Source organism: Trifolium pratense, linkage group LG1 (assembly GCF_020283565.1).
Source record: "Trifolium pratense cultivar HEN17-A07 linkage group LG1, ARS_RC_1.1, whole genome shotgun sequence".
Lineage (NCBI taxonomy): Eukaryota > Viridiplantae > Streptophyta > Magnoliopsida > Fabales > Fabaceae > Trifolium > Trifolium pratense.
This window is the reverse complement of record NC_060059.1, coordinates 11,143,114-11,162,505: the sequence shown is the minus strand read 5'-3', so window position 1 is coordinate 11,162,505 and position 19,392 is coordinate 11,143,114. Positions and strand designations below refer to the sequence as shown.

The 19,392-nt window shown below is 33.0% G+C and overlaps 2 protein-coding genes across 2 annotated transcripts; one reads left to right on the top strand and one right to left on the bottom strand.

Annotated features, from left to right (window-relative positions):
* The first annotated feature begins 4,933 nt into the window (after positions 1 to 4,933).
* LOC123917377 (probable LRR receptor-like serine/threonine-protein kinase RKF3) lies at positions 4,934 to 7,524 on the top strand. Its single transcript, XM_045969111.1, has one exon. It carries the CDS (start codon positions 5,294 to 5,296, stop codon positions 7,214 to 7,216), a length of 1,923 nt encoding a protein of 640 aa, XP_045825067.1. The 5' UTR covers positions 4,934 to 5,293; the 3' UTR covers positions 7,217 to 7,524.
* A 1,543-nt stretch (positions 7,525 to 9,067) lies between these two features.
* Positions 9,068 to 14,018, bottom strand: LOC123917288. Its single transcript, XM_045969004.1, has 4 exons — positions 12,846 to 14,018; positions 9,883 to 10,090; positions 9,647 to 9,776; positions 9,068 to 9,558 (listed from the first exon to the last, which is right to left on the bottom strand). The coding sequence occupies exons 1-4, from the start codon at positions 13,715 to 13,717 to the stop codon at positions 9,281 to 9,283; spliced, it is 1,488 nt and encodes a 495-aa protein (XP_045824960.1). The 5' UTR covers positions 13,718 to 14,018; the 3' UTR covers positions 9,068 to 9,280.
* Positions 14,019 to 19,392: the final 5,374 nt, after the last annotated feature.

The window sequence follows — 19,392 nt, the reverse complement described above, 5'->3', positions numbered from 1 at the left end:
TTTAAAAAAAAAAATCATGGCTACTAATATTTCTCCCCTCTCAATTACCAAAAAATAAAAAATTGCTAAGGCAAAAGAGAAAGAAAAAAATACAAAGCCATGTCATTGCATCAGCTTGACTCTACGAAGAAGATACATTATGATATATAACCTAAGGGTCATGCTATCTTAAAAACAACAATGTTTGACTTCTAAAAATATGGAATGTACAAATTCCAATACCAAATTTCTTTTAACCGCATACTAACAAGTGCCTCAGGAGCGCATGTTAACTTTTCCCATAACCTAATTACCTAACCATGCCTTTAAAAAATTGTTATAGCCATATCAAGGGAAACATACGTATAACTAAAAAGAATATCAACCAATTCTTATAAAATACAGAACTTTCTTTAATATATACTACTAGAAGATTCTTATAGATTCCATTTCACCTCATTAAAATGACATTTAAAAAAGGGTCATGCTAACTAGTGCCCCCGGGGCACTAGTTAAGGATACAAAAAAAGCAATTTTTGAATTGAAAATGACACTTTTTATACTTTACAAACATTGACTACACAAATTTCAATGTAATATTACTATAATTAGTATCCTTAACTAATGCCCCGGGAGCACTAGTTAGCATTTTCCTTTAAAAAATGTTTATAGACAAAGAAAACTAAAAAGAATACCACAACTCCACAAGTTAGTTATACGTGTGCCGACACCATAATCGTCCTCGTTAAGCGGTTCTATGTAAAATATTTTTAAAACACTATTAAAAGGTTTTCTTTTCTACAAAATACTATTAAAATATTTTGTCAACAAAAGAATTGTAAATAAGATAGCAACATAACGTGAGTTTTTCTACTAACTTAACTGAAGTTCTGAGTTTGATTTTTAGTATTGAAATTTTTCTTTTTTACATGTTAAAATGAGCACCGAACAATGTTATTTGAAAAAAAAATTAAATAATTTTTTCACAATTTTTTATCCCATACTTATATATTTTGTACCCAAAAAAATATATTGTATTCATATTCTCTTTTTCTCTTTCTGTTGTTTTTGTCCAATATACCCATACAAATGAGTTGTGACTACTCCCTTGTTCATTAGTATGAGTAATTAATTAAAGTATAAACGGGGTAACGTCCCACCAAGACTGAAAAAGTGTAAATATTAACATGAATCGTTATCATTTCAGCGTAATTAACACAATGGATCACTACGCAAAATCCAAACCCCTCAGCCAAGAAAGTGATGAGCTACGGCACTCAATTACCTTACTTATTTTTTATAATTATAGACACCATTCTTGCCCAACAAATCATCTTCAAGGGTCCACAGTTAATCATATTAAATCATTTTTCATATTTATATATAATGTTCTGGTTGGATGCAACGTGAAGGAGTCTTCCAGATGAATCTTCGACTTACCTCAAAATATTATTTTTAGGAAAAATAAGTAGTAGTGAATTTATTTATTACTATGAAAAATTGGTAGTATGACGTAAATTGGATCCTAATGGAAATTAAACGTAAAGCGGTTAAAGGAAGATCTATGTACTGTATAACTTATTTATTTATGAGCAATATTGCTTTCATATCATGGACACAATTCTAAATTTATTATTATTATTTTACCAGTTGGTTCAGTAATGATTGATGTTAAACTTGGTAGAGAGGATCACGATTCGATACACCGCAACTACGATCGGAAGAGGCTGGAACCACTTGATGTTATAACTGTCCCCCAAAAGAAATTAAACTGGTAGCCAAAGCAATTTTTTTTTCAAGTAGCTTAGTAGTTAGAAATTTTACCTTAAAGATAAATAAATAGAGTCTTAGCTCTTATATATATTATGCAATGTTTCTACTAACTGAGCGAATTATGACCTTCGCCCGAAATGTGAGCAAATATATATCATGTCGATTGCTCAATCGTACTTTGGCTTTCTTACATATAGATATCAATATCAATGAAAAAATTAAAGATAAATAATTTAATCATATTATTTAATATTAATAAATTTTTTATCTTTTAATTTTCAAAATTATATATGTATGTTTAATAATACTTAACTTATATGCTTGTATTTGAGTAGATTTCCTTTCGCTTTTCCTAAATAGTTTTTTTTTTTGTTTATAATGTGTTGGGGACCGAACCTAGAACCTATAGCATACAAAGAAAAATATTAACTAGTATTGTTAAGATATTAATTAATTATAATAGTTATTTTAAAAATTTGGGTAGTTATAACCTCTAAAAATATAAAAGTGCTATATTCAATGTAATTTTTATTTATCATAATTTATTTATTTTTAATTTTCTTAATTAGTATCCTGAAGCACTAATTTATACTCTAATATAAATGTATGGGATCTTTCTTATGCGTTGGAATCTTTCTTATGGGTTGGATATTATAGTTTGTGATTGATTGAGGTTTAAGCAGTGTCACCATTATTTTATTTATTTTTTGGCTAAAATGGGGTAGTGTCACCATTATTTGGCTCTTGAGTCACACATAAAAATTGAAGACAATTAGTCTGGTTCTGGTTGGTAGCTCGATCATCTATTTTCACCGTATAGTAAAATTTCCATTAGTTGGGATTTAGTATTATTACCACCAACCCCATTTAGGTGTTTCCAATGGGTGATTGTGCACTTATTATATACTTCATTCGATCTTAAATATAAATAAAAGTCAAAATATATTTGATTCAAATAGATTAAATATATTTTAATTTTTGCTTATATTTAAGATCGGATAGAGTACGCTATAGGTTTTTTGATTTTTGCTCTATCATCTATTTTAATTTTTACTTTTTTTTTTATATATTTTGTTTTGATTAGCCATTTCACACTGTGAAAAGGGAAATAAAACTAGTAACAAACTTCTATTTATTATTAAGAAATTCACAAGCTGTTTGTCATAGTTATTTTTTTTTTAAACAAACTAAATAGTTTTAGAAATTTTCATCCATTACATAAACTTTTTTAAAAACAAGAATCTAAATGGTGCTTGCCTTTAAATGAAAAGTTGTTTTGTACGCATCAAAATTACCCTCACCGTTGAAGTCCGCAACTACTGCAATAAATCCTAACTTCTCCGTTTCAGCATAAACTTATTCTTGCATCTTTTGTTACGTAGTAAATTTTCTAATCGTTGTGAATTATAGACCAAAATCAATTGTGGATTCCACAACCTCGATTTTTTGCTCATTGTCATCTCCATTTCCTTGACCGGCTTCTTCTCAACCTTGGACGGCTTCACTTCAACCTTAGTTTTGTTTGTTTGAATTATTCTTTTGTTGGTTTAGGATTAACCATAACTTAAACAGTTAAAAAATAAACGCAATCAATTCTAGTAACAGATGATCCGCTGCTTAAGTAGCGAACCTGACTAGCAGGAGATGGAACGAAAAAAGTTGTAAACTCACATTACCTTTGCATTAAGCTCGGTGTGATGTCTGGAGAGTTCTTTGATGCTTTGATTGTGTGTTGGAAACAAGATTTTCGTGAAAATTGACGTTTTTGAAAGGGTTTGGAGCAGAAGAAAAAAAGTTGCTGGAGAATAAAGTGTTTGTATCTGAAGATCATTGTCTATATACATATAGACACAGTTAGCTACTTAAGTAGCGGTTGAGAAAAAAAATTAAATTTTCTTAGAGGGTCATTGTCTATATACATATATATAGACACAGTTCACTAATTAATTTTTATACATATCTACCGTTTATATAACGGATTCAATTCATTACTTCATCCTAAAATTTTGATGCTAAAAGAAATTCTCATACTTCATCCCATGTGATTATGTGAATCCATTCCAAGTTCCTACCGACTAAGTAGACCACTTTGTTTTCCATGTACTGTAGATAACTCCCTCAAATATGTACCAACAAGAGGCCCATAATACATAAAAGGCAGAAATTGTGTAGCCATAGAGAAAGTGAGGAAATTGATGTGCAAATTTCAAAGACAATGCATGCATGGCTTGTCGAAACAATTCATAATTAACACATCTTGAGTAAATTGTGGGACATATCATGATTCCTTAAGGGTTGACTAAAACAAACAACTCATACTTCCGGAAATAAATATAAGAAAAAGAAACACTTCAAATATAAGCAAAAGTCAACTATTTTTAAACTAATTAATGCTACTATTCCTAATATACTCTTATTTAATCATTTCAGTTTTCAAAAGTTTATACGATTTTCAAGGCATAAATCACTTTTCAAAGAGTAATATAGTAAATGTAACTCATGTTTTGCATTAAATCAATAAAATTAACTACCCTTAACTAAATTTCTTAAACACCGCGTAAACGGTTATTTTTTCTTATATTTATGTCCGGAGGGAATATCTTGAATAATATTTGAACACTCCTTTTATTTTTTTTTGACAGAGTATTTGAACATTAAACCTTAATGGTGAAACAGTTGATCAAGTGACGCGCGATGCAGACAATTTTGAAGTGTTTATTTCAGCTGACCACACCTGGAATTGGATTAGGTGCATTCGAATTTTCAGTGTAGTCACTTGATAGCCGTTCGATCACGATCGGACGGTTTAAATAAATACAGTCAAACAATAAGTTGTTAAATCATAATCGTCCAATCTTAATCGAACGACCATAAAATGACCGACTGCATGGATAATTCGACTACACGGAATCTGCCAACCACACCCACCACACCTAATAATAGTAATGCAAATTCAAAATCTCCATATACACGTGCTTGTTAACATGTAAATTTAAAATTACCATGATGAGTTTAAATCCAAACACTAACATACAACCCAGTAGTACAATGTTTGTTTAGTTATTCACAAAATCAATTAAACTAATGCAGCTTCCATGTAATTTACTCCTACTAGTTTGGTGAGTGAGTGCATTCTAGATGATTGACAAAAAATAGATTATCTGATTTTAACAAGAAAAGAAAGCAAATAAAAACTACTCCTAGTAAGATCGACAGAGACATCAAAATAGATTCATGTATCTCCACTCATAAGTCAAACCACCCAAAAAAATTGTCTTCTCAAACACATAGTAGTAGTAGTAAATCTTAGCATAGCAGCCTTTCTAGTTTCAACGAGTACATACGTATTACGTACTGTGTCTCTGTCTGCAGCATTATTATTTCTTCCTTTTTGGCTTTGTCTTTTTTTTATCAACAAACAAAACATCATCGTTGAAAAAACATAACAATATCTTATCATTCTCCACCACCACCACTAATATTCATCTTCATAATTAACACTCTCCTTAATCTCATTCATTAATCTCATTAATTAATCACAATGATTATCAAAACCTTCATCTTCATCCTCTTCTTAACAACTTTCCCTCTCTTTTCCATCTCCGCCACATGTCCTCTCAACTTCACCATCCTAACCACCCTCAACACCGCCGCCGCCACAACACCACCATCTTCCTTCACTTCAACACCATGTCAGTTCGTCCACCAAGCTCTCCGCCTTGTTCAATCCGACTACCTCATCCGTACCGACTCTTTCCTCCCTCCCTTAAACTCCTCCATCCCATGCTGGAACTCTTTTCAATCTTACATAAACCAATTTGCTCCAAATTTCAACATTCGTTCTTCTTGTGGCTTTCAAACAAATTGGATCTCACAAGGTTGTGTCAACGTTACAACAAGACAACAATTTGAATCAATAGTTCCAAAATCAGCAATTCTAAATATGCAATTAAATTGTAATCAATCTATTCAAGATAATTCTCCTTGTGCTCTTTGTACTACTAGTTTATCTGGTTTACCTTCTCTTGGTCAATCTATTGGTAATCTTTCTGAGTGTACTGGTTATCCTTCAATCTATGCTGCTGCTTTTGCTAATCAATTTGGACCTTCTGATCCTGGTACTGCTAAGTGTTTATTTGCACTTGATTTTACTTCTGGTGCTTCTTCTGGTAATAAGAAAAAAGTTGTTATTATTGTTGTTGTTTGTGTTGTTTCTGTTTTGGTTTTGTTGTTGGTAGTTATTGGTTTTTGGGTTTATTGGAAATTTAATGATAAGGCAATTGGGGATGGTAAGGATTATGGTGCTAATATCGGTGAGGCGGGTTCGGTTTCTGGGTTGGATTCAATGCAGCAAAGTACTACTTTGATTAGGTTTAGTATTGATGATATTAAGAAGGCGACCAAGAATTTTCATAGAGATAATATAATTGGGAAAGGGGGTTATGGAAATGTGTATAAAGGTTTGTTGAATGATGGAAGTGAAGTTGCTTTTAAGAGGTTTAAGAATTGTTCTGCTGCTGGTGATACTAGTTTTACTCATGAGGTTGAAGTTATTGCTAGTGTTAGGCATGTGAATCTTGTTGCTTTGAGAGGCTATTGTAGTGCGACGACTCGTTTAGAGGGTTATCAGAGGATTATTGTTTGTGATTTGATGAAAAATGGGAGTCTTCATGATCATTTGTTTGGTTCTGGAGGAACGAAACTTAGTTGGCCGGATCGTCAGAAGATTGCTCTTGGAACTGCTAGGGGATTGGCTTATTTGCATTATGGAGCTCAACCTGCTATTATTCATAGGGATATTAAAGCAAATAATATACTTTTGGATGATAAGTTTGAAGCTAAGGTTGCTGATTTTGGACTTGCAAAGTTTAATCCTGAGGGAATGACTCATATGAGTACAAGGGTAGCTGGAACTATGGGGTATGTTGCTCCTGAGTATGCTTTGTATGGACAATTGACAGAAAGGAGTGATGTGTTTAGTTTTGGTGTTGTGCTTCTTGAGCTATTGAGTGGAAGAAAAGCTCTTGAAACGAACGATGATGGACAACCTTCTGCTTTGACTGATTGGGCTTGGTCATTGGTTAGAACGGGAAATGCGTTGGATGTTATTGAAGATGGGATGCCGGAACAAGGTTCAAATCAAGTTCTTGAGAAGTATGTGTTGATTGCTGTTCTTTGTTCTCATCCACAGTTATATGCTAGGCCAACAATGGATCAGGTTGTTAAAATGATGGAGACTGAGGATGAAGTGCCTACGATACCTGGACGGCCGATTCCTCTTGTCGCTGGGAGGCTTGATATTGAGAGATCTGCTAGCAGTTTTGGTGGCTCCGGTCAGCTCTCTAGTCCAACAGGTTATCAATCGTTCACGTTAGAAATGGGAAGCGAACACCATTCTTCTAATCTTTCTAGGGATGAAAAAAGCTCCACCTCTAGGATGTTGAGTTTAGACTCGGATCAATGACGACATGATTTGTTTGTACATTTAGATTATAGATTGTATGTTTATTGAACCTGGCATAGCATTTTCTGTTATATATAGTGTCATATCAATTGTACAAAATTTGATTCTTTTTTTAGATTTTACTTGGCGAGAAAGAGAGTATGATCAAGTTTTGCTGATTTGAGAGTATGATTTGAGTGCAGGAGTCTTGTATCACTTTCAGAATCTTCTTATGCAACAAGTGATGTTTTCACTTCAAGCAATTGTGTATATGATTTTAGCCAAGTTCTGATGGCGCTCGTACTTATTCTAGTGGTATGGTTTCAGTACTAACTAAAGTTTGGTATTGTCAAGTTAGTGGTTCATCACGCACGCGACACAAAAACAAACAAACACGGAACACAACATCACGCAGACACCAATAATAATTTGAAAAAATAGAAATGAATGAATGCAATTATATATATATATATATATATATATATATATATATATATATATATATATATATATATTGGTGCCGTGTTTATGAGGAAAAACGGATATATCTTCAATGTGAAGTTTCAGTGCTACATAGCTCTAAATTAAAGACAAATTGGTATATATGTCTCTATGAAGCAAAGTGTAACATGTTAGCTTGTGTTATGCATAAATCCAAGCTGCCATTGTTTATGATGATTGGGTTGTCATGTTCTTGATAACATGACCTGTAGATTGACTTGATTTTTTAATTTTATTTTAATATTAGTATTATGCAACGGGAACTAAACTTCCCCACTGTCATAACCATGGTGGTTGCATTATTAATATACCAAACAGATACACAGATTGCTTAGGGTTGAAGTAACAGATAAGACTTGTTTGGTAGACAACATTTCAAGCAGGCTGAGAATAAATGGTCAGAAAGGTTCATCGCTTATTGGACTAACATGAGCTTTCATTGTACTAGTCAATGACTATGATTATGATGATGTCAACAAAACCTCTAGAAATTGTACATAAGCATATTGTTTTAATTGAAGTTATTGCTTTAGAATGGAGGGCCCTCAAACTAACATTTTTGTACCCAACAAAATGTTGTTGATTGTGTCATAAATTAAATACAACCAAGTGAACCAGATAGTGTTCATGAAAGATCACACTATTTGATATGGGCATTATCATCCTATGTGCAAAGAAAAGGTCATTTCCCTTCCGATTGTGATACAGCTGTTGCAGGATTTCAACATCTTACACAGTGTTTTGAGTTGTACTTTTCTAATGGATCTGGATTCCATCTTTTTTTTAGGACAGTCCTACCTACATTCCAGTTACTTGGTATGATTCACATTTGGCATTAAATAAAATTCCCTATGAAGCACCAACATTCATTCAATGAGGCAAGTCGGCATTTGGACACGTCCGCATATCCAACACTCGCACGACATCTCAGACAAGTGTCCTAGAAGAATAACGTTTTCTCTTTGGTTTAACACAATTCGTTTATTATTAAGCACAGCTATAGTGAGCATGGACGAGTATCAGTGACTGTTTCGTCATGTATGTTGTTTGTGTCGAACATCATGCTTCATAGTGAAATATTACAGTTAGACACTAGCGATAGGTTTGGTTAAATCAGTTGTATTTGTTAGTTAGTTCCTTTTTTCCTTCTGTTTTTTTTCTCTGCTTTGTATATAAGAGGGTAATTTCCTCTATTTCATTGGTAATCAACATTCTGAACATTCAATGAATATATATAGCTCATTCCACTTTTCCATAGCCATGTAACTTTCTAATCAAACTAATGAAATTATATGATGCAGTCATTTAGTTTTGTTCAACTCGCAAGAGAGTTGTATAGTCTTGAATTTTGTGGACATTGTCAAAGAAGCATAAACAAATCACTCTGTAGACTTTTTAATTAACTTGTTAATCAAAACTCAAGCTATACAAATTTATAAAAAGTGTCATACATATCACACTCATTCTCTTCTCTTTTTTTTTTTACTATTATTCTAAATCAATTTGAAGAATGCTCTATAACATAAGATTAGGATGCATAAAAAAAACAAACACACTCATCTAAACTGAGTAGGAACAAACAACTCAGTATACCTCTCCGTTGTGCGTTTTCCATATACCTTTTGACGGAGTCGAATGTGTTATTTTTACAATTTTCTGTCTATGTTGATGTGGTTTCTTCGTCAAGTTTTCTTGAGTATTGTTATTTACCTTGATCATCACATCAACTTTCACTATATGATGATCTGACGTCCCTTTAGACGAAAGGACTAAATAGGAACCGGGAACAAACTTATACGGTGAATTCGATGATGATAATATGTAATCTACCCTAGTGCCATACTTGCATGTCCCTTGCACACCTGCATAATATTCAACATTTTAGGAAAAATAGTACTACTATATGATAGCAAAGTTGAAGTTTCAAAAGTAATAAATTTGTATTTTTACTTTGGCCTTTGGCAATCATTACAACTGATTCACATTCTCCTGCATAATCCTTAGAATCTGTGTAGTCTTTACTCTTGAGATGCTTCATCACTTCAACTTTTGGTGTTGGTTTTCCCATCTCTTCATAGTACTAAACATAAAGTAACCAATACAAAGAACATTGATTAGTTTCTATTTTTTGTTATCATTAAGACCAAAGAGACAAATGAATTGAGAGTCTGTAGAATATATGATACCTTTACAATATCTGTCCATCTTTCTTGCGAGTAATCTGATTCATCGAGCGAATTAAGTCCTCCGGCTAAGATATGAGGCTCGTCGTTCGATTGGATTATCGCATTTATCTGCTTCATTCGCCAATTCTCATCGAGGTGATCAAGATGAGTGCAGTAGAAGTTTAGTTCACCGGCTTCAGGTACATCAATAGTCGCCTTCAGAACATTCCTGGACAAAGAAATAATATATATTTTTTCATGTCACATTCACACCGGTTGCACTGTACTTACATTTTGCAGATCAAACATTAGTCTCTTCAATTAGTTGTTTTCACACTTTGGATTGACATTGGTATGAGTCTTAATTAAGGGAACATTTATGAGTAATGACAACAAAAATCCTTAATTAAGGAGTACTATTTCCTTGCGGGGTACAGCTATTATAGTATAGTTGGCACACCGTGTATCTATCATTGTCAATACAACATGTAGAAAAGAAAAAAAACAAGCACATAGCAAATATATACGCGTAGTAGTTTCATGATTTTGATGTAATATATAGGACACTTTTTGAGTAAAGTTATGCATAAAACAACATGGAAAGGATGTAATTTCTTAATTATTTGTTTGGACTAATTAAAATAAAATTCTAATGTGTTAGTTCAAAAGTGATTTTTATGTGGAAAAAGTTTTGGAATAATTGGTGGCTTTATGAGCAGAAAAGCAAATTATATTCTCTATATCTCATGCAATGGGTGGGTCAATCATGAAGAAGTTTCCATAAGACCAAAAAGATTTTATCACGATAAAATGGAATCTAAGAGGTGTAAGAAAGAAACATAAACAAAAAATAAAGGTAGGGAGAAAAAATTACGTGTAATGAGTAATGTGATGAAAAAAGAAAGAAAGAAAAAGTTGGATTTTCTCCGTCTTAAATTGGGACATCTTAGGTTTTTATAAAATAAAATAAAATAGTACCAAAGAAAATTTATAAATAAAAAGTTACTTCATAAATATATAATAAACAAAATGAGAAGATATTCATAAATAGTAGTTTACAGATAGTATAGTATTTTGTTTTTACTAGTTAATTAGATTATTGATTAGACTCATACTGAAATATAAAAAATTAAAAGTTTGAACTATGTCCTTCCCTTCCAATAATATCCTTTAATAACTATCACTTGAATAAGAACATAGTAATTCTTTTTACGAGCATAAATAGTAGTTAGTTCTGTGCGAAAATAGTTATAATTAAAATTATATTTACATAAACAAGGGTGCATAAATTATTGGCAACATTTCTATAAGGTTAAATAAAATTAGAAAATTCAAAAGTTACTAAAAATATTTTTTTCATTTTAATCACAAAAAATATTTTTTCTAAAATCAATTAAAATGATTATCTTATTTAGTTAAAAAATGATTATTTATAATAATTTGTGATAAACATGCTCATACGCAGTGGCGGAGCCAGGAATAGATATTCGGGTGGGCCACTAAAAAATAATAATAGATAAATTAAATACAAAATTATTTTGTATATAAAAATTTAAGTTATAATAAGTATAAAATTAATTATAAAAAAATTAATTAAATACCTTAAAGATCAAGTGTATTGATACATTCAAATTTTTAATTGTAGTAATTTAGAAGGCATGTATTTGTTTAATGGTATGATGTATTATTATGCCGCTCAAGATTACCTGTTTAAGGGTCCGTTTGGATTAGTTTATTTTTGAGTTTATGCAATAAAAATTAGGTTTTATGCTATTTTATAAGTTCACACTAGTGAAAATTGTATTTTTATAAGCTATTTTAGCATAAACTAGCTTGACAAACTTATAATAATACATAAAATTTGTATAAGCTGTTTGCATAAGCTTAAAAATAAGTTAATACAAACGGGCCTTAAATCCTTATGCTACTTGTTAAAATTGATTTTATTTAAAAAATTAAAAGAGAAAAAAAATCAATGAATAATGCTAGCAACACACTCTTTAATAAACACACTCCAACACACTCTCTTTTATTGGTTGAAATTCACATGGGTCCCATAAAAAAATGTGGACCCATATAAGATGGCAAAAATTCAGGAAAAAAAGGTAAAATTCAGGAAAAAAAGGCAAAAATTAAGATGGCAAGAATTTGAACCCATGCCCTTTCTCTTCATAGGAGGCACTCTAAAGCCACTAGGCCATGTATACAATTATGATTAATTTCGCGCATACCAGTATATATTATCTTTCACTTATTTTGGGGTGGGCCATGGCCCAGCCTGGCCACCCCTGTCTCCGCTACTGCTCATACGAAGTTCAATTTCACCTTATTTTATTTTCTATTTCACCTTTTATGCAAGTTTTATTCAAACTACAATTAAGAGATTTCAACTCCCAAATTAGAGTCTTAACATAACTCCCAAATTAGTTCCTAACATTTATCATCAACTTGTTCAAAAAAACATTTATCCTCAACTTCAAATTTTATTTTATTTTTAGATAAAAAGAGAATTTTAGTCCAAAAAGCAGAACACAATTACAACCCTATACAATATCAACTAACAACAAAATATCTAACATAAATTGGATAATGCTAACTTCAAATTAGTTTCACTTCATATACATGAAGTTTTCAACTTATCCTCCTATCCCATATCCTAAAGAAACACCCTTTTAATAAATTCTCAATAGTTATTCAAATGTGGATGTGGATACTTTATAAGTCAAATTTTTAAGTTATATTCTCACCATTTAAAAAAGGGAAAATATCATTAAAATGATTTTTTTTATTTAAAAAAAAAACACTAAGTTGGTTAAAAATGTACAAAAAAATCATAAAGTCCGAACTCAAATAACAAATGTTCGAAATTGTTAAACCGAATATAGTTACCATTTTAAACAGAAGTGCGAGTTTGTTTCATGTGATATTTACCATTTCGTCTATGAAAAACAAGACAAGAGAATAGTACTAAAAAGTGGTGAAACCTGATATCTGTTTGATCAAAGATTTTGTGAGCATTCCATCGTTTAATAGGCCATTTAGACAAAACAGCATTACCATATTCCGGCGCCCAACTTTCCGCAAAAACATAATTCATTCCTAAAGCCGCCGCTAAATCCGACAATGGTTTCATTCCATTTTCTTCTTCAGCTTTCACATCTTGCAATCCCAACACATCTGCATCCACTTCCCTCAACACCTCCACCAATGTCCTTCCACCTCTTACATGGTGGTTCTGGTGGTGGTGGTGGACCCCACTTCCCCAATTACTACTACTTGCAACCCTTTCTTTCTCATGTTCCGAGAAACTCGATTGTCTACTCCTCAACAACGATATCTCGTTATCTGGTAAATTGATTGAAACCCTTGTCTTCGATTTCGTTAACTTTTGTGTCTTGTTCATCACGTTGTCTTGTTGTTGGGTTTGTGTTTGAGTTTGAGTTTGTTTGAGTATGCTTTTTGGTCTGTCGTTGGTTGATTTCGACCGTGGATTTATGTTCTGTTTTGAAAAAACCATGTCGTTTTCGTCTTCGAATGTTGTTGTTGTTTTGGGAAGTGTTGGTGCCATTGAAAAAAGTGCGGCGTTAAATGTTGCAATTCGGATTTGTTTTTCGGGTTTTTGGATACCCATTTGAGTGTTTGGATAAACTGTTGATGAAAAATTTGAACTTGTTTCGTTTTGAGCTTTTGGGTCATGGTTGCTTAATTTGTTAATTACTGTTACTTTGGATTTTGATTGACGGTGAATTGGACACCGGAGATGGGAGATGAACCGCCTGAGGCTTTTGTTGAGTAGTTTGAGCATGATGGAGAAATGGGTGTGAGTTGGAAGAGAATCTTGGTTTGTGGAGATCATAAGAAAATGGTGATTATTGATGGTGGAGATGAAGAAATTGTAGAGTTGTTTAGCTTTTTTGTGTTTGAATTTGGCATGAATTTTATGAGTGGAAGTGAAAGAGCTTATGGAATAGTGGCTTAGAAGGAAAATGTATAACTAATGAGATGAATTAGATTAGGGACTATAGTTTAAAGATTGCTTTGTGTTATGAGGTAGAGTAGAAATGTGGAAGGAGCCTTCTAGGAAATGAGTAGGTGGAATTTGATATTCCTTTTTTGTCTTGTGAAATAGAATAGTTTAGTTACATTTTGAGGAAGATGCCATTTGATCGTGTAGACCAGAAAGATGCGACCTCGCCGGCGTTTGACGGTGGTTGAGAGCGTTTGAGACCCCTGTTGAAGCGGAGGGGGGTTGTGTACCTGCAGGCACTCCGACGCTCAAGTCAGTATGTGTGTAAGGTTTTCTTAGCTATCAAAATGCGTACCTTGCAAATGAAGTGAGATGCATATATATAGCCCCCAGCGCTGGGCTAAGGCCCTTGATGGCATTAATGGCCATCAAGTGGCTGCCGGAAAACGGCTTGGAGGCCTTGATGTGCAGTAAATGCTCATCATTCCGGTTTACGGCCGTTACAATACGCAAGGGTATCTGACCGTTAGGACGTGCTCGGATGGTGTATGTGTTCGACACCCTCTGATGCTCGAGCTCGACGCTCGGCCCAGAACACCATTATTCAAACTAAAGACAAGAAGAAGATAGAAAAAAAAAAAATTAGAGATGCATATGCATATGGCTAAATAATGTCATGCAGGCTTCTCAACTGCTCCACAAAAAAAAATGAAGATAATTGGCTTTTTCTAGTTGCTTAGTGGACCAATTCTTTAAGGTTATGTAAAACTTGCAAAGATAATTTGATCTGATTGCATTAATATTCATTAGGGTGACAAATAAAGGCAAGTGAGTGACTTGAGCTAAATTGGACACAAATAGGGATGACAACGGGCGCCCACGGGTGCGGGTTTGACACTTACCAAACACACACTTGAAATCATCACTCAAACCCAAACTCAAACCCAAAGGTTGTTCGGGTGGCAAAACAACACCCACACGCCCACACCCATTGGGTTCAGGTTTTTTCCACCCAAACTCAAACCCGCAGCACATTTGAAAATAATTTGCAAATTTAAAAAATTAAATTTCAACATAGACTTTGAATTAAATTACAACTAAAATTAAGGTCTTCCAAGGAAATTCAAACATAAACTTTAAAGAAATTACAACATAGACTTTCAAGAAATTAAATTACAACTAAAATTTAAGGTCTTCCAAGAAAATTGAGGGAGACTATGGGGGTAATTAAGTAATTATAAAATATTTCGAGTGGGTGTATGGGTTTCTGGTGTGGGTTTGACTGATATCAAACCCACACTCATATTATCGGGTGTCACCCGAACCCAAACTCAAACCCAGTCAAATCGGGTTTCGCCCGTTGACTTGAGTTTGAGTTCAGGTGGGTCTCTCGGATTTGAGTTTTTTTTTCATCCTAGACACAAAGTATTCATTCACACTAGTGATTTGTGCTTAAGTTCATAGCATTGTAAGTAAAAATATAAATTCTTTTGTTTCTTTGTTTGACTAAGATACATAAGAAATTAAAGTAATAAGGGTAAGTAACAATAAATGAGCCAACAACTTAAGGTCCACCAAGTGAAAGTGGGATACTTGTTTGGAACTCAATATCACAGGAAATCCGCCGTACCCATCTCCAATGAACCAAACCAGCTGCAGTTACAGTTTTACTTACTAGTGCTGTACTCTCAAATAAGTACTATAATTATAATCTAAAGATTATTTATATGAATGTTGACTGCATAGATATGAGAACTTCTTTTATTTAAAATTGACTTCTAGTAGTTAATGCTAGTGAGTGTTAATGACGAATTGTTCGAAACAACTTGAATTAGTTTCTTGACTGAAACAATCTTTGATTAGTAAATTTTATTTATGTTTTAGCCGAACTTTAAATTACGAGGCTCTTCTCTGAAGGGTTAAAAAAAGAAAAATTTCAATTATTTAGGACATAAAATTAAAAACCTCATCTTATCTAAGTTGGAGTAGGGACCATATATCATCAACTTGGGAAGCTGTGGAATGGATTGTGGTCTATGGCAATGCAAACAAACGCCTTGGTGAAGTGTTGGTGCAAATTGTGGTGGGTATCTGCCTCTTTTACAATAATAATATTATATCAAAATCCATTTTCTTTTAAATAAATATATTAAAGAAAAATGGATGTTATAATATTGCATCACAACAAATATTATATTTATAAATTGTAAGTTTTCATTAAAAAGTAAGAGTATTAAAATGCATTTTGATGATAAATTATTTGACTTGTATGTGTCTAATTAATGGTAATGAATAAAAGAATGATATAGTAAAACAGAAAGATCTGTTTCAAAATGTACCCTACGCACTCAACATTGAATAGTCACACCAGCTAAGGAATATATATGTTTGCAATGATAGAATGTAATAAAAACATATATTCATCTTGAATTGTCACATTCTTTATGGAAAAATAAAAAAGGCTAATTAGTAAAATGGTCCTTTAAAGACATTTTTGGTTTTAGATTGATCCCTTAAAGAAAAAAAGGTCCAAATAGGTCCCTTAAAGAAAAAAAGGTCTGAATAGATCCCTTAAAGACATCTCCGTTAATCAGTTTGGTCCCTATTCAGACCTATTTTTAGGGACCAAACTGATTAACGGAGATGTCTTTAAGGGACCTATTCGGACCTTTTTTTCTTTAAGGGACTTATTTGAACCTTTTTTTCTTTAAGGGACCAATCTGAAACCAAAAATATCTTTAAAGGACCATTTTACTAATTAAGCCAATAAAAAACATACACGATAGAAAGTAAGAAGAGTGGAAGAGAAAGACAAGAGGAATGGTCTCTTCACAATGTGAGCTAGGCCATAGCTTGTTGCATTATAACCGTGAAAATGAGTTTTATTTTATCTTATACAAATATATTGTGCCGTTACAGAAAATGATAACATGTATTGTTACTTGTTAGTATTATTTTATGCTTTAATTTTTATTTTTATTTTCCATTAATACAAATACTTTATTTGAATTCTTTAACATGTATTTAAGGGACATTTTTTTAATACAAATAATTTCTTTGAATTCTTTAACGTGTATTTGAATACTTTTGCAAGAGTATAAGCTACCTCATTTTATTGTAATTGTATCATATTAAACTCAACAAGAGAGTTTTCAAAATATAAACCAAAAAGATGCTTACATTCTACTAATACATCACCAAATTATGTAGCGTCGTTCCTTTCTTTGTGGAAATAATCAACCACTTTCTTCGAATCAAGAGCAAAATCAATTCCTTCTAGTTGCAAGTGAGTCATGCACCCAATTGATAGCATATAAGAGACCTAAAGTCTCTCTGAAATCCACATAATTTTAGCAAGAACAAATCGACTGTCATCTCGGATGCACATACCAAAATCTATACGATTTTATGATAATAAAAAGACGCATCAATATTGCACTTATACATTCGCAAAACCGGTTTTTGCCCACCGCATATTAGTCGGATCCGCAACTGCAATAACAGTTAGTGTATCTTCATTGGCATATCTACCTTCAAACCCACGCACACTTGCAATGTCCCTTTGTGTGTTTACATTTGTAGAGTTCCACATAGTTTTATGCAAATCACTACTTTTAATTGTCGTGCATTATTAATGTAAAAAATTTTGTGCAAATCGCAGTAAACAGTGAACATGTAAAATCTTTAAAATTTGTAGCGTAAGGTAAAGAATCTTGAAAATTTCATGTATAAGTGTCAACTAGTTGAGGAGAAAAGTTGCTACTTAAATAGCATAAGGAGCAAGGTTGTCAGAACCGGACCGGTCATCGAATCGGCGAGCTCATCGGTTCAAGGTTTAATTGGTCGGAACGGATTCAATCGGGTCGAACCGTTTTTAATTAAATATATATTTTAATTAATATATAAATAAAAATATATGAATAATTTCTCAATATTTCATAATTTCACACATTAAAAAGATAAAATATCACAAGTCAAAATAAAATAAAATTTATAATTCAAACTAAATGAAAAATAGATGAAAAACAAAAACTTTTCATATTCTTACGATGTCGTTGTTTTGTTTCAGATTTTTTTAAAAAAAAAAGTTAAAACGACGTCGTTTTGCCCTATTTTTTTTAAAAAAAAAAATTTGCAAAACTGCTTGAACCGCCCCGCCGGTTCGTCCCGATTCGACCCCGGTTCACACGTTTTTTTGCCGGTCAATTTTCTATTTTTTTTTGCTCAAAACCGAACCATTTTCATTACCGGTTCACGATTCGACCGGCCGGTCCGGTTTTGATAACCTTGATAAGGAGTATTTTGGTAATTTCATGCGTGCAAAAAAATTCAGGTGGTACCAAAAGAAATTCTCAAAATTAAAAAGTGAAAAAAGAACAACATAATAAGTTTATGGGGTGGTCGCTCCCCCTCTCTTCTAACCCTATTTTGCTTTTCTTCTTCATCATCCACCAAGGAGGGGTGGTTTTTGGGTCAATTTTTGACCCAAAATCACCCCTCTAAGTTGTTTTTTTATTTTCTTTCCATTTAAATAAGTGATTTCACATAAATTAAGTTTTTTAGTTTTGTTTTTCTTGTTTTGTGATTTCGTCGTCTGAGTGCGGCGCTTTGTTGGTGGTCGTCATTGTTACGGCGTTTGTTTGCCCGTCTTGTTGCGGTGTTCGTTTGGTTCATATTGAAAGGTAGATTTCAATCAATTGCAGATTCGATCAATGATTTGGGCATCATCGTTGCAGATCCGGAAGCATGGACATTCTGGTGACTTTTATCATATTATATTATTTGTAGGCATATTGCAATTGCCGTTGTATGCTATTAACATGGATGCTGTGAGATTGTTTGCAGATTCATCCTTTTTGTTTTTAGCTATGTTGAATTTGTATTTGCATGTGATGTACTATATCAATTATTGGAATGAATGAATATCCTTATTTTGAGTCAAAAAAAAAATCAAAAGAAAAGCGGACTACAACATTTTTGACCTTTGGCAACGAAACAATAGGCAACGGCTGCAAAACGGTTGCCTAAAGTCTCATAGGCAACACTTATGCACGGGTTGCCAGGTTTCGACAGTTTGTTCCCTATCCTTATGAAAGCCGTTGCCAGTTTGGATTAGGCCACGGTTTTTTACGCGTTGGGGAAATATAACCGTTGCTTTTTCCTCTTCAACAGACAACTCATAAGAACGCGTTGCCTAAACCCCTTTTGTCCACGGTTTTGTATTAGTTTAAACCACCCTTATAAAACCGTTGTCTAAAAAGATTTAAACCGTCGCCCAATGTCATAATTTTTTTTTGTTTATATATTCCACCCCTGCTTTCCTTTTATTAATTAAAAAAAAAAAAAAGACAATTGGTTCCCATAAACTCTCAGACTAGGGGTGGACAAAAATCATTCGACCAGCCCAAACCGTGATATCCGGCCCAATAAAAACCGTAGCGGGTGGGTCTAATCGGGCCGGCGGGTCAGGCGGTCCAATCTGACGGCTTCATGTGGACATGACTGGGTCGGTTCGGTTTAATTTTTTGGACCCAACGGTGACCTATACCGACCGACCCATCATA